General features: G+C 56.3%; 1 protein-coding gene across 2 annotated transcripts in view; it reads left to right on the top strand.

The window, feature by feature from the left end:
* The first annotated feature begins 6,823 nt into the window (after window positions 1-6,823).
* The window catches only part of PEPD (peptidase D), a 107,688-nt gene continuing 100,910 nt past the window's right edge, over window positions 6,824-13,601 (top strand). For both annotated transcript variants that reach the window (XM_081806686.1, XM_081806685.1), the window contains exon 1: window positions 6,824-6,981. In XM_081806686.1, coding sequence (XP_081662812.1) covers window positions 6,965-6,981 — 17 coding nt within the window. In that variant the 5' untranslated portion in view covers window positions 6,824-6,964. The remainder of the gene's footprint in view (window positions 6,982-13,601) is intronic.

Raw genomic sequence — 13,601 nt, 5'->3', positions numbered from 1 at the left:
AGCCCCTACAGCGTCTGCCCCCAGCATCAGCTCTGGGGCGGAGCCCCGGGCTCTCTTCCCTCTGCCCTGTGTTGGTTCTGATAAACTGGTAGAACAAGTCACTCAATGTAATGGTTCCAAGCAATCATTTACACAGCTCAGGATTCTGGGGGTCGGCTCGGCTGGTCTCTGCTGGACTCAGTCATGAGTCTGCATTCAGCTATCAGGTTGGGTAGACGCTGATCATCTGGGCCAACCTAGCCTATATTATATGTCTGCTGGTTGGCAGGCTGTCCAACAGACATCTTACCCTCTAGCAGACTAGCTAGGGCATCTGCACATGGTGACAGGGCTTCCAAGAGTGGTGAGAGGGTAAGCCCCAGTGGGTGAGCATCTTCCAAGGCCTCTGCCTTTGCTAATGTCTAATTATCCAAGGTAAGTTGCGTGGCCAACCCGGATTCAAGGGCTGGAGAAATTGACGCCACCTCTAGGTGGGAGGGGCTACAGCATCACTAAGCAAGAGCGTGGACGCAGCCAGAAGAATTTGAGGGCAATCTTGCAATCTATTATATGTCCTTAGCCCCTCTCACAAACCTCCCGGCCGACCCTCTTCTCTACATGCAAATCCATGCCTACGTGCAGAGCCCTGAAGACTAAAGCTCCAGGCGGGGCCAGAGGCCCCGGGGGCGGCCAGGAACACCCTCCCTGCAGTTTTCCCCACTCACTCAGTTTCCCTGCAAGATGCTCTTTCACATCCCTGCGTTTGGCTGGACTGCCAGGCCACATGCAGGGAGCCCAGGGATGGTTCAAGGTGGTCAGGCAGGCCCAGGACCCAGCCAGTCTTCTTGAAGGGAGTGGGCACTGGCCACCTGGCCTTGGGGTTATGGACTCACTTCTTTGTGTCAAAATTGCTCTGTAGGTGGACAGGGCTGAGAGTGACTGCACAGGGCATGCGATAAGGGGCCTGGTCCTTTTCTGATGCCCCTACTTCTCGTTTGACCATTGACATAAAGATGGTGGCCATCATGAGCCAGGGGTTGGGTTGTGTCTCATAGGACCACCCTATCTCATCTCCACAACAATCCTCCAAATTCAGACCCATCACCCCCACTTCACCAACAAGGAAGCTGAGGCTCAGAGAGGTTGAGTAACTTTCCCAGTGCCACACAGTGAGCAAATAGTAAAACCAGGAATGGGATATAGTTTCCTACATCACATTCTTAACCACTGTGTAAATGTTCTCTAATAAGAATCTCATAATAACAAAAGAGACTACTGCCACATTTGTATACACTGTCTCCCAAGACCTCATTTCACCCTTGGAACTGCCCCACAGGGAGGCAAAGAAAGGCATCTTGTCTGCCTCTTCAAATGGGTAAAGTGAGGATCGGAGAAGTCAGAGGACCGGGCTTCTGACTTTTTTAAAAAATATTTTTTTTATTTATTTGAGAGAGAGAGCGCACACAAGCAGGGGGAGGAGCAGAGGGAGAAGCAGACTCCCCGCTGAGCAGGGATCCCAATGCGGGGCTCGATCCCAGGACCCTGAGATCATGACCTGAGCCGAAAGCTGATGCTTAACCGACTGAGCCACCCAGGCACCCCTAGGCTTCTGACTTTGAAACCCAGGCACTTCTTTCCCCATGATGTGATTTCTAAGGGGCCACTTTGTGCTTAGGGAATATTTATTTGTCAGTGATACACAGGCAGGGCCAGGCAAGATCTTTAGAGCCAAGGGAATGAAAATTATATACCTTCCCATGTAAACTGAAAATAAAAACCACGAAGCAAGAAACTCATACTTGTGCTGAAATGGAAATAATTGCATTCTAGATTTTTGCTCACAATATTCAGGACTAGTTTGTCCAAGTTGCACTTTTCATGGTTTTATTTGGGGTGGGAGGAGTTGCTGGTACCCCAAGCTGATCCATCACTGTGTGTCATGGGGCTTTGTATATATGTACCAGTGTCTGAACCCCCACCTGTTTGAAGAATGGGACTCGGTGAGATGCCAGGTAGCCACCCCTCCCCTCCTGTCCATGCCCCAAAGTGGAAAGGGGCAAGATAGCCAGAGTGTGGGCATGAGGTTTGGGCTTTGCAATGGGCTGCACTGCCTGCCAAGGGCTTTGGCCATTGGTGGTGGTGGGGGGGTGAAGCCAGGATGCTGTGTCCAAGATTATGCCCAAGGGCAGAGGTGGTGGCAAGTGTTCTGGGCGGCATTGTGTGGTGTGGCCTGGTTGTGCTTTGGGCCACCCACTCACCTAGCTCCTGTTTTCTGAGCCTGCCTCTCCTTCACATGTGCTGCCTGATATCCTTCCAACACATCTCTCTTCTGCTTGTGATAGACTCAGGGGCTGTTTGCTGCGAAGAATCCTGATGAGCACGGGGACTTTGAATAGGGAGTGACTGAAGGCAGGCAGGCAGCTGGGGAGCCTTGGCAGTCACATGGAGGAGTGGTGGCAAAGGCCCTTAGGAAGGGAGAGGCAGGAGAGGGACAAAGTACTGAGGGAGGAAGGGTTGACAGGTGTGAGGTCAAGAGAAGCAGAGTCACAGGTGACCGGAGTGTTACCGGTGACATGCATAGGTTACATGGCCGCTGGGGACACAGTCTGTGGGTGATTTCATGAAGGGCCAAAAATGTCCCTCAAATGCCACCCTGACTGGAACCCGGGAGAGGGGCAGTTATGAATGTCAGCAGGAAGGGCCGAAGTTCAGAACTTGGAGCTGGGCCGAGGGAGAATCATCCCCCCCCCGCCGCCAGGGAGATTTCAGATGCTCCCAGGACACAAGCCACACGACCAAATCCCCCTGCTCTGGGACTTGGCACTCATACTCTTGAAATTAGGACTCTCATTCATTTTGATCAAGATCTTGAAAGTGGTAATAAAGTTACATCAATGAATAGCCCAGCACAACATGGGAAATGTAATAAAGGTGAAAGCAATAAAAGGTGGAGGGACCAGCCACTCTGCACGGATACAACTCGCAAGAAATAAAAGTCATTATCACCTGCGCAACCTGGCCAGCCCTCTCCGCATGTGCGGAAGACAACCATTTCAGAACTTTATTTCCTATATTGAATGTCGATAATTGGATGTATTTATAAGTCTCTCTGGAAGAAAACAGCTTGTGATTTCAAGATGAGAAAACAGTCTTCCAAACAGTGAAAAACAATATATCCCCCATTTTCACACACACACAAAGAGCTTGTTTCCGTTGATGTTTTTCAGGTGCTGTTGGAATGATTTGCCTTCCCGAAGCCACCATGCCATTTCTCATCTTGAATTGCCTCGTAGACCCTGGTAAAGCACTCAGCAGGGACCACTTCATCTGAGATGCTGAAGGCCTTGTGAGGGAGGGCGCCTTAGCCGCCGCCTCTTTTCCGCAGGAAGGGGAAGAAGGGCAGGAGGAGTGAGGGGGGGGGCTCGTGGGGGGTTCCTGTAGGGGAGCGATGGAGAGGGGTGGCCACACTGGCCTCAGGAATGGGAGAGCTGTGGCTCTCCCTGCTGACATTGCAGAGCTGAAGGCTGGGACCTGCCAGAGCCGTGATGGAGAGGCGGCCTCCTGGGCTTTCCCCTTTCCATCACGCTCCTTCCTTCCCCCCACTCCAGGAGAGGTGGGGTAGGAATGTGCCACTCCCACCCCTTCTCACATCCACACATTCCCAGCCCCCTCTATTCCTTCTGTTCAGTCGTTTGGTGCTGGCTTCCTGAGCCTAGTCTCCTGTACTCAGCAAAAGCAAGACAATCACAAAAACCCCAAATGACACCCCATGTCACACGCTGCACACCCTGAGGCTGGTGTTCCCATGGGGCAGGTGCAGAATCTCTTGCTGGCTCTTTCCAGTTCTGTGCTCTGACCCTCCGGAGCTTCAGCCCCAGATGTGGGCTCGGCCCCCACTGCTTTCCTGCCTAGAATCAGTAAGTCCCCACTGATCACGGGACAAAACAGCAGCCCGTACCCCTGTTCCCCCTGAGGGTGGGCTCTTCTTCCTCCTCTGCCCCAGGACCTCCAGCACAGGGTCTGGGCCCTGACTCCCCACAACGTCAGTCTCAGAGTGGCACCAAGGGTGACAGCTTGGTACCCAAGGGCAGAGCCAATGTCTAGGCCACCTCCAGTGTGGTCCCACGGAGCCTTCCTGAGACCAGTGTCCTCAGTCTGTGGCTGAAGATGGATGAGGCCCATGTCACGACTTTTCCAGGGGACACCCCTATGAGGCCCCAAGGGTGGCCCTTGCGTCAGTCTGGCTGGTGGCCACTTCTGGGGCTGCCATCTCAGGCAGCCCACTGTCAGCAGTGCCCATGGGGCTGCAAGAACATATAGTTAGGTTGCGGGGGTGGGCAGAGTGGAGGAACGTGGCAGGACACAGTGTCTCAGGGACAAAAGGAGCCACAGGAGCTCCAAGGAGGAGCCTTCCCGGAACCAAGTTTCTTGTGGGCATCTGGCTGGGGCAGGGCACTTTGGGAGAGTTACGATGCTCTGGCTGCTGGGCTGGCTGAGCACAAACACCTCCCCTTCTAGGTCACGATGATGGCAGACTGTTTCAGCCAAAGGCCCGTGACCTCGAAGGTGACATCGCTTAAGGCCTGAGCGTGCTGCCTGGTGCTCTCCCTCGATGATTTACACACTCCTGCTCTAACTCTCTAAAATCAATCTTTCTCCAATTGCCTCCTGGCTCCCAACAGTGTCCAGATCTGCCCTGCATGAGTAACTACGCAATCTTCTCCCACTCCCAGGGCTGCTTCTCTGGGAGCCCCAGCTTCTGATGAGGAAGGGTGGGGGTGGGGCCCGGCCCTGCCAGAGCCTCTGATGGGGAGGGGTGAGTGGTGGCGGGCAGCCCTCTGTGCCAGGCTCCCATAACACCAGCAGGGCAGGCCCTCGGTCCAGATGGGCCTGGGTGCACGGGAGTCAAGGACAGGGCCTCCCTATTACTGCTCACACACCAGGGAGCGCCACTGAGTTGGTAGGTGCCCTCCCTCTTTTGTGGATGTTTAGGATAATTACTTATTTTTCATATTAATAAACACTCTGAACTGGCAGTTGGCTTAATTTTGACATAGTTTATGTCAAAAGAAATGGTGGAGGGGCTCTAATTAGCTCAGGGGCAGGTTTTCTTTCCGCAAAGGAACATGAAAAGCTCATTCTGCTCACCCTTCGTTATTTTTTAAGTGTCTCTTTTTTAGGGAATCGAGTTTCTTTAGCTGAAGGTAGAACAACTGCTTAGTGGGGGAGCCATGTTCTTGGGGGCCCAGGGCCAGGTGGTAAAGTGTAGAGCCTTGTACCTCTGTTCTCCTCCCTGGAAACTGGCAAGGGGCCTGATGACCCTCTCTGGGGGAGTCCTACCTGAAAGACAGAGACCCCTGAGAGCTGCTATATGTGTAGTGGGAAGGGGGAGCAAGGATGAGGACCCCCTCTTCCATCAACTCTTCTTACCTTAACTGGGTCAGGGAGGGGCAAAGGGCTGTTTGGAGATGCCACCTTCCTCCTCGTGCCTTGACCTCTTTTGGCTGTGCCCCTGGCTAAAGGTGCCGGGATGTTTGCTCATGACACCCTACATCAGCTCCATGAGGTGCTACCATTAGATCTCACTGGACAGATGAGGAAACCAGGGATGGTTCTGGGATTCAAAGTGGCCATGCTGGGTCGCCCACTCTGCTTATGGTCTGGCTTGGTTCCTCCCCCTGTTTAAGGGGTTGGCTCTCTTCCCAGGGTTGTGGGAATACATCGCAGCTGTTTCTCCATCTCATCACCTCTGGTGTCCCCCAGCCTGGCCATGGTGACCCACATCCTTGTCTTTGACAAAGAAACAAGAGGTATCCCCAAACCCAAGCCCTTCAACCAGAAATTACCTCCAGCTTTGAGATAGCTGGGGACTGGGGTCAGGATCCCCATGAGCATGTGCTGGGCCCTACCTCCTGTCCTCACACATCTGCACACCTTCATGTGGCCCAGGATCCCACGGGCGCCCCCACCGCCAGCCCTGGACTCCTTTCCTTTACAGAGCCAGCATGGGTAACTACTCAGGGGTGTGACTGCATAAACTTGGCTCCTGTGTGAGCTCAGGTGAGTTACCTACTTCTCTAGGCCTCAGTTTCCCCATCTGTAAAATGGCCTTAAGGGCAGAGCCTACCGCATAGAGCTGTTGTGAGGATTCGATGAGCTAACATTTGCAAAGGACAGGGTCACAGTAAGTGCTCTGTACCTGTTGCCAGTGTCCGTATTACTATTATTCTAAAACACCTGCAGCTTAGGTTGCTCCCCTGGAACATCTGCTTCCCAATCTCCCTCCCTGATACCCCTTCCTCCAACTCTTTGCAGGACCCTGCACCCAACAGCAGTGCCCAGCAGAGCAAAAGGGAATACTTTCTGGTAGATTCTCCCTCCTGAACTGTGCCCTCCATCTGTGCCCTTCTCCCCAGCTCTCCTCACTGGCCCCCCTGCCTCCGGGTCTTCCTCCATCCTGCAGTTGAGGGAGCTTGTAAAGGTCCTACCAGACCTAACTTCCCAGCCGCATACCGGAAGCCCTGCAGGATCTGACCCTTGCTTACCTCTGAGGTCTTACCTCTCACTCCCACACCCCCTCTCTTGGACACTGAACTTTTTGGTTACTCCAACAGCCCTGGCTTTTGCTCAAGACATTTCCCTTCTTCAGCTACTAGGGTCACCTCTGCCCCGCCCCTAGATCGGGTCAAAGGCGCTTTCTCCCGGGATTTCCTCCCCCGGGGGTGGGGCTGAGACGAGGTATCCACTGCCTGGGGACACTCCCTTACTCTGGAAAGGCCTCTGCCCCTCACCCCGGCCCCGCCCCTCGCCTGCGAGTTAGATGGATCCTCCCCACCCCGCTTCCAGGGCTCCGCTCCTTCGGGTCTCGCGGCGCCGGACGCCGGAGGGGGCGGGGCAAGGGCGTCGGCCCCGCCCCGGCCCCGCAGTGGGACTCAGCCCGGCTCAGCGTGTGCCTCGCTTTACGTGACGCTGCTGCTGGGCGAACATGGCGGCGGCCACAGGGTGAGTGCTGCTCCCGTCCCTGGCCATTGGCCGGCGGCCCGGAGAGGGGGCCTGGGCCTCCAGGCTGATAGCCCCCGCCGCCGGGCCGCGGCCCCGCTGGTAGTGCTGTGTGGCCGCGGGCAGCGCGCTTCGTCGCGCGGGGCGGGCGTCGGAGCGCCGGCGGCTGGCAGCGCGCTCCGAGGCTGGGGCAGCTGAGCTCCCCTCTCCGCTGCCCGGTGGTCCTCGGGCCCACCCTGGCGCTCCGGCCCCACCCGCGCGCGTGGCGGCCCCGCCTTGTGGCCGAGGTGGGGGCTCGGGTCTGCAGGCGCGCTCGCGGCCACGCCCCTCAGTTGGGCGGCCGGCGTTGCCCGGTGCGGGGATGGAGCGCTCCCGGGAGGAGGTGGTGTCTGAGAAGGGCTCCGACCCCCTTCCCCAACGGGGCACGCCCCCGCTTCCTTCAGGGCCCAAACATCACCTCAGAGAAGCTTTCCCACAGTACCTGTCCTACGTTTTGCAGTCCTTTACACCTTCTGATAAACTTTATTGTACATTTATTTTACTTGTTTCTTGTTTTCTCATTTGGAATGTAAGGTCAGGGCCTTTCTCTGGTTCACTCCTGGGCCTCACTGGTAAGTGCTTTGCACACAGTAGGTACTTCCTAAATTCTGCTGCATGAAAGAATGGGTGAAGGGTTCTGGTAGCAGGAAGTGTGGACAGATGGGTTCACCGAAGTGTGGGGGAGGGTGTCCAAGAGGAGGGGACATCTGAGCAAAGGGTGAGTGACAAAGGTTGAGAGTTAAGACTGTGCTGGGGATGGGGGAGAGTGGGGTGCATCCTTGTGCTGGAAGGCGTGGTGTCCCAGTTGGCTTCTCCAGACTTGTTGTGAGCGACTGGAGCCATCTACGGGGTTTTAATCTAATCAGATGTGCTCTTTAGATGAGGGTTGTGTGTGAGTTCAAGGGGAGGCCCAATGATGGGTATGGCATATGGGTCTGGTGGTGCTGGGGGCTAGGAGGGGAAGTGGTAGAGAGGGGGCACTGTCCCAGATGCCAGGCTGGGAAGTGAGATCAGAATGGTGGAACCAGTGGGCTCACTTTTTAGGAGGTGGGGAGAATGGCAACAGAAGATGGCCGCTCAAGTGGCCCCCAAGGTTGAGAGAGCCTAGGACATACAAATCAAACAGTGGGCACCTGCTGTATTCCAGGGACAGTACAGGGCATACCCGTAGGTGCTCACAGGCCACTGGGGCAGATGGACACATGGCACTCGGCCATCCACCTGTCTGCCTCCGGTCTTGGTGTGTGCCCTGGAGGGGCATGGGTTCTGAGCTCAGGGGAAAGTGTGGGTAGGCTTCAGTCCCTGGATGACATGTGTGCCAGTCCTTGGGTGCCCCTCAGGCAGAGAACTGTGCATATGAAGTCCCAGATGAGTGTTAAGGAACCTGGGGTCAGATCCTTGAACCCAGCCCATGACCCTGTCTGAAAGAGCAGAGTGAGCAGTAGCTGTAGGCCAGTGCCCAGATGCAGGTCTGTTGTCTTTATATCTGGGCCGGCCAGGTGGTCATAGGGAATTCTAGGGGCTGCATTTGGGTTCAGGGCTCCGTGCTGGCCTCCTGCTCTCCTGAAGGCATAGAGGAGCCAGGCTCCTTGTTTGGATGGGGGTGAGCCTGGAACTGGCCAAATCCTGGAAGGAGGGCTCTTCTAGCAAAACTGATCCTCTGGGCCATGGGGGGAGGCATGGAGGGGGAAACACAGAATGACAGAATTCTTGGAGAGGTACACTATTGGAAGTGCAGGTAGCTTCCGGAGCTTGACAGGGCCTCCTTGGCAAGAGCCATCCCAACTAGTATGGGGCTGCCCTGCTGGACACTTTGAATCTGAGGTCAAACCCTAGCAGCTTTCTTAAGGGGAGGAGGTTTTGAGTGTGTTTCCAGCAAGTCTCTGTGCCCATCTGCACACAGGGGGATAGATCAGAGTTGTCAAGCATGAGAAGGCACTATGCCATCAAGTCATGGCCGTGACCTCCCCTGGGAGTCGGATTTGGTTGCCTGTAGAGTCCTACCAGAGCCTGGGCCAGGGACGGCTGTGAAAGTCTCAGGTGACTGGAGTGTGCTCCATGTGATTTGGGGAGCAATGGGAGTCCTCAACTAGTATCTCAGATTCAACTGGGAACTCCAGATGCAATGAGAAGCTCCCCTGGGGAGTGTTTCAGGGTTGATCCTGCTCTCTTCCTGCCGGCTTGGGCAGGAACTTCCAAGTGTGAGACAGAGGGTCCCATAGCCCCCAGAGAGTCTGCTCTAAAGTCCTCCCCAACTCCTCTACCCCTCATCCCATGGCACTTGGTGGGAGGGACCCCTACCTTCTTTTTGAGCCATGCCTGAGCTTTCCGTGGTCAGAGTTGAGACTTACCTACTGCAGCCAGACCTGCCACATGGCTTTTCCCCGTTCTCTTCTTTGCTGTGGCCACTCACCCGCTGGCCCTGGAGTGCCCTTGGCCTCTGGTGTAACTTTGCACATACTTGCAGGCCCAGCTGAGATGATGATTCCTCCTCCCAGAAACCTTTCCTGACCGCCTGCCCTCCTGACTTCCAGTACAAGCTTCCTGCTCAGAACCCCAGAGAATCCCAGTTTTTTTCCACTGACAGGTTGCTTTTCCCTGTCAGCACACCTGCCAATCGTGGTTGAGAGGTTGCTTCCCTTCCTGCCTCTGCTGGCACCTTGGAGCCCAGGGACCAGTTAAGTTTGTACCTCCAGGGCCATGTGGCCACCCTGTGCTTGGTGCTGGGTGACATGGTGCCTAAGGAAAAAAAGGGGGATTTACTCTAAATTAGTCCAGTGTGCTGTCCTGCTTTGCAAGGAGGCTCTCAGTGTTTGAGGAAAGGAGATGTGGGTGGGGAGGGGGACAGAATTCTGCGTAGGATGAAGAAACTCCTTTAATTTTTTAATTGAGTGGCTCCCAGGGAGCTGCTGTCCAGAGGGCCTTTGCCAGCAAGGAAATGCAGATGGGCTGCCCTGGGTGTGAACCTGTTGGGTCATGGGTCATACCAGAGTCAGCTTTTCGGGAGAGAAAGTAACCTGAAGAATCAAGTTCAGGATCAAAGCCTGTCCCCACCCTGACGTGAACCTTGTGCTCCCAGGGAAGAGGAGTCAGGCTGACCCCGGTGGATGGGTAAGGGTGGGTCTGTGGGAGGCGGGCTGGCCGCTGAGTGCCCCTTTGCCCTCCCCGGCCCTCTTCCAGGCTTGGTCCTGACTCCACATAGCTCTCTTTCTCTCCGTCTCTGTGTGTACTTACCCCCCCGACCCTTCCAGCCAGGGTGAGTGGGTTGCCCTTGCTGACTGCCAGCCAGTGGGCTCGGTGCCTGGCCCAACCTGGAGGCTGAGGATGAGGAAGCAGGAGGTCCTTGGCTGGTTCTTGCCAGGAGCTTAGCAGCGTGGCCCCATCTAGAAGCGGCATCACATTCTAGTGCAGGGACCTTGTCCTTGTCTGTGCCACGGACCCCATATGTATCGGTGAGTCCTGTGCCCCCTTCTCAACGTGATGTTTTTAAATGCATAAAATGGAACACAGAGGATTGCAGGGAAAACCAACTGTATTAAAATACAGTTATCAAAATGTTAATTTACAGTATAGTAATAGATGCTTCTTTATTAACCCATTAAGTAATAAAAGCAGCAGGCCCAATAACCACCTTAATTTTGAAGCAGTGGTGAACAAGAGTGGCATTCTGAGTTGCCGTGATGTCAGTAATGTGATAGGAAAATGCCTGTGATTGTTGTTGCTGACAGATTCGTACGTTGCTGATACCGCTGTGGTTAGTTGCTGACATTAATAATTGAAGAAAAGGCGAATTGGGATGAGAGGTTAAAGCCCATAAAGATGCCATTTTGTCCCATCCAAGTAGATGGGGTTCCTCAGTTCTGTGTGCGAATCCCCACAGGCCTTGGGTGCGAGTTGTGCACGTGGCCACGAGGCGAGGAGGGGCTGCTCAGCACCGGTCCGGGGGGACAGGAACGGGTCGCAGGGGCCGCGGCATCACGCTTCCCTTGAGGCTAGCCCCACTCCCGGTCACTGGCTGCTTCCTGGGCCCTGGCGGTTGGTCGGGCCGTGCTGGCCCGTAGGGGCTGGAGCTTTTGCTCCGGGTCTCTCTGGTGCCCAGGGCCAGTCTGCCGGCCCCTGCTGTCTTCCTCGACCATTGCCTTATTTACGCTGGCGCATGGGGATAACCTGGCTTTTGCCTTCTAAATTCGGGATGCCAGTGATAGTGCCGGTGGGAAGCAGATAGAGGTGTTCTTTTGGTGCTGCTTTTGCTGAGCTTGCGGGAAGTCACCTGCACTGGCTCTGGGCCCGATCTCTCACGGGGTTTGGTTTATGCCAGGAGAAATCAAAAGGCGCGTTTATCTATGAACCTTGATTCTGGGGGTGCCCTGCCGTAAGGAGTGGCTGCAGTTCATCGGCCCGCCTGGCCTGCCCTTCTCTGTTGTGGCTGAGCCCCACCGGGGCCCAGGCGGTGTTGCAGATTTTCTTCACGGTAGCAGCTGATGCTCCCAGAGAGGATTCTTAGCAAGTTTCCTGTCTTGACCTGGGCTGCCTGGCCCTTGGGCCAGAAGGTCCCAGTCCAGGTGCCCCGAGGAATGGAGGCCTCTCAGAAGGTTCTGGACAAGAGGAAGGCCAGCCCTTCTGAGAGCCTTCCTGGTGGGGGCATGGTGGCAGGCCAGCGGGAGCTGGTGTCTGGTGTGTTTAAGGAGAGACGGCCAGGGAGAGGGGTGAGGAGTGGTGGGGGACGAGGTGGGCAGGGCTAGGGGGTGGGTGCTGGCTGGAATCGGGCACTTCTAGCCAGTTGTGCTATGGAGTCTGTGTGCGTCTGGCACCTTTGGCCGGTGCCACCTGCCCTGGTGCCTCGGTGGTGGCCCCTCTCCGCCCCCGGGGAGTGTGCGGAGACAAGGTTCTCCTCTGGGCCACGCCCTCCACGGGCTTTGCTGAGTGAGGGGGGCCGCGGGGATGCTGGTGGCTACACTTTCAGTTCCTGACCACGCGGCCAGCTGGGATGCAGGCATGTTTACGAGCTGCCACCTCTGCCCTTTGATCCTTGTGGCTGAGCATAGCAGAAAAGCGGCCCGGCCTCGAGGAGGTCCTGGCCCCTGTCCAGCCGCTCCGGGAGGGTGGGCGGCAGCCCATGCCCAGGGACCGGGGTGTTCTCGTCCTGCGGACATATGTGGGGTGTGCATGACCCCTCCACCCTTTCTGGCCATGCTGGGCTCCAGGGTTCTGCTTCCTGCCGCACTGGAGCTGATGTGGCAATTTCTGGTCTGCACAGCTGTGTGGGCGTCCCCACGCTGTGACAGTTGTTCAGTCAGCACATATTTATTGAGTGCTTGCCATGTGCCAAGCAGGGTGCTATAGGCACTAGGGCAGCAGTGACCAGGGCAGACCCAGATCTGTGCCTGTGGGATTTACGTTCTTGCGCGCGGAGGCAGCCCCTCCAGTGAGCACCAGTCAACACAGGCTGCATTTATGTTAGAAGGTGTTTGTGTCACTTCAGCCAGGGACCTGGCAGAGCCTCACTCGAAGGACTGATGAGAGCTTAATGCAGGGTCAGTTTACAGTGCTGTGGGCAGGTTCAGGGGACCTGGGAGAGAAGAGGCGGGAAGCTGGCCGGGAGCCAGCAAAGGTGGTGCTGGGACAAAGGAGGCCTGGGAGCTGTGGCCCTGCGGGGAGGGACCCCCAGCCGGCAGGTTCCAGGTTCCACCAGGGAGGGAGCAGGGAATGGATTCTCTGTCCTCCCTCCACCCTCTGGTCTCCTGCCCTGCCTCCCAGTGGCTCAATCCACCTGGAGCCTTATTGAAGTCCTGGGAGGCGGGCGTGCAGAGCAGGGAGAGTGGATCTGGAGGGTACAAGTGCTAAGCAGGGAGCCAGGCAAGTTTAAAGTTTAAAGGAAGGCCAGGGAAGACCGTCCTGAGAAGGTGGGATTAGAGCCAAGGTGTGCCAGAGGTGTCACCTGCTCGCGTGTCCCTGCCTCTGCCCGTGGCCAGGTGAATGTGGGCGGGGCCGTCTGCCCGGCTCGCAGGCGGTGCCTGGCAGCCTCTCTCTCGAACCAGCTCTGGGCCGTGCCTGCCCTCCCGGGCCTGCCCGCGCACCTTCTGCCCCCTGGCTGGAGAGCCTGCAGGGCCTCCCTCAGGCACGCACCACAGGGCCCTGCCTGACTCCTCCTCCACCCCCCGGGCCTGGCCCCCAGCACACTTCCCGGAACTTGACCTCCATCCTCCGCTGAGGCCTTCATTCAGGAAGGAGGCAAGGTCCCTGCCCTCCTAGAGCTTACATTTTACTTGGGGAGACCAGGAGCAGGTAAATAAATGACGTTATGCAGTGCTGTGTGCTCTAGAGAGGGGTGAAGAGAATAGGGGAGAAGGTTTGGATGGAGTACTGGTAAGCTTCTGGGAAGAGCAGCCATTTCTGCAGAGGCCTAGATAAAGTGAGAGAACACGAGCCATCTGGGCACCTGCGGCGTGTTCTTGGTGTTTGGGGAAGAGCTGGGATGCTCCTGCAGGCAAAGTGGGGGTTGGATCCCCCCAGTGCCTGGTAGCTCTCTTCCAAGTGCACTTGATAGCTGAGGCAGGGTGGGCAGGGGAGGGCCTGCTCAGATT

Source organism: Leptonychotes weddellii, chromosome 16, assembly GCF_054177405.1.
Source record: "Leptonychotes weddellii isolate Sample4059 chromosome 16, ASM5417740v2, whole genome shotgun sequence".
Classification (NCBI taxonomy): domain Eukaryota; kingdom Metazoa; phylum Chordata; class Mammalia; order Carnivora; family Phocidae; genus Leptonychotes; species Leptonychotes weddellii.
The sequence above is the reverse complement of the archived record's forward strand: the minus strand, read 5'-3'. Positions and strand labels throughout refer to the sequence as shown.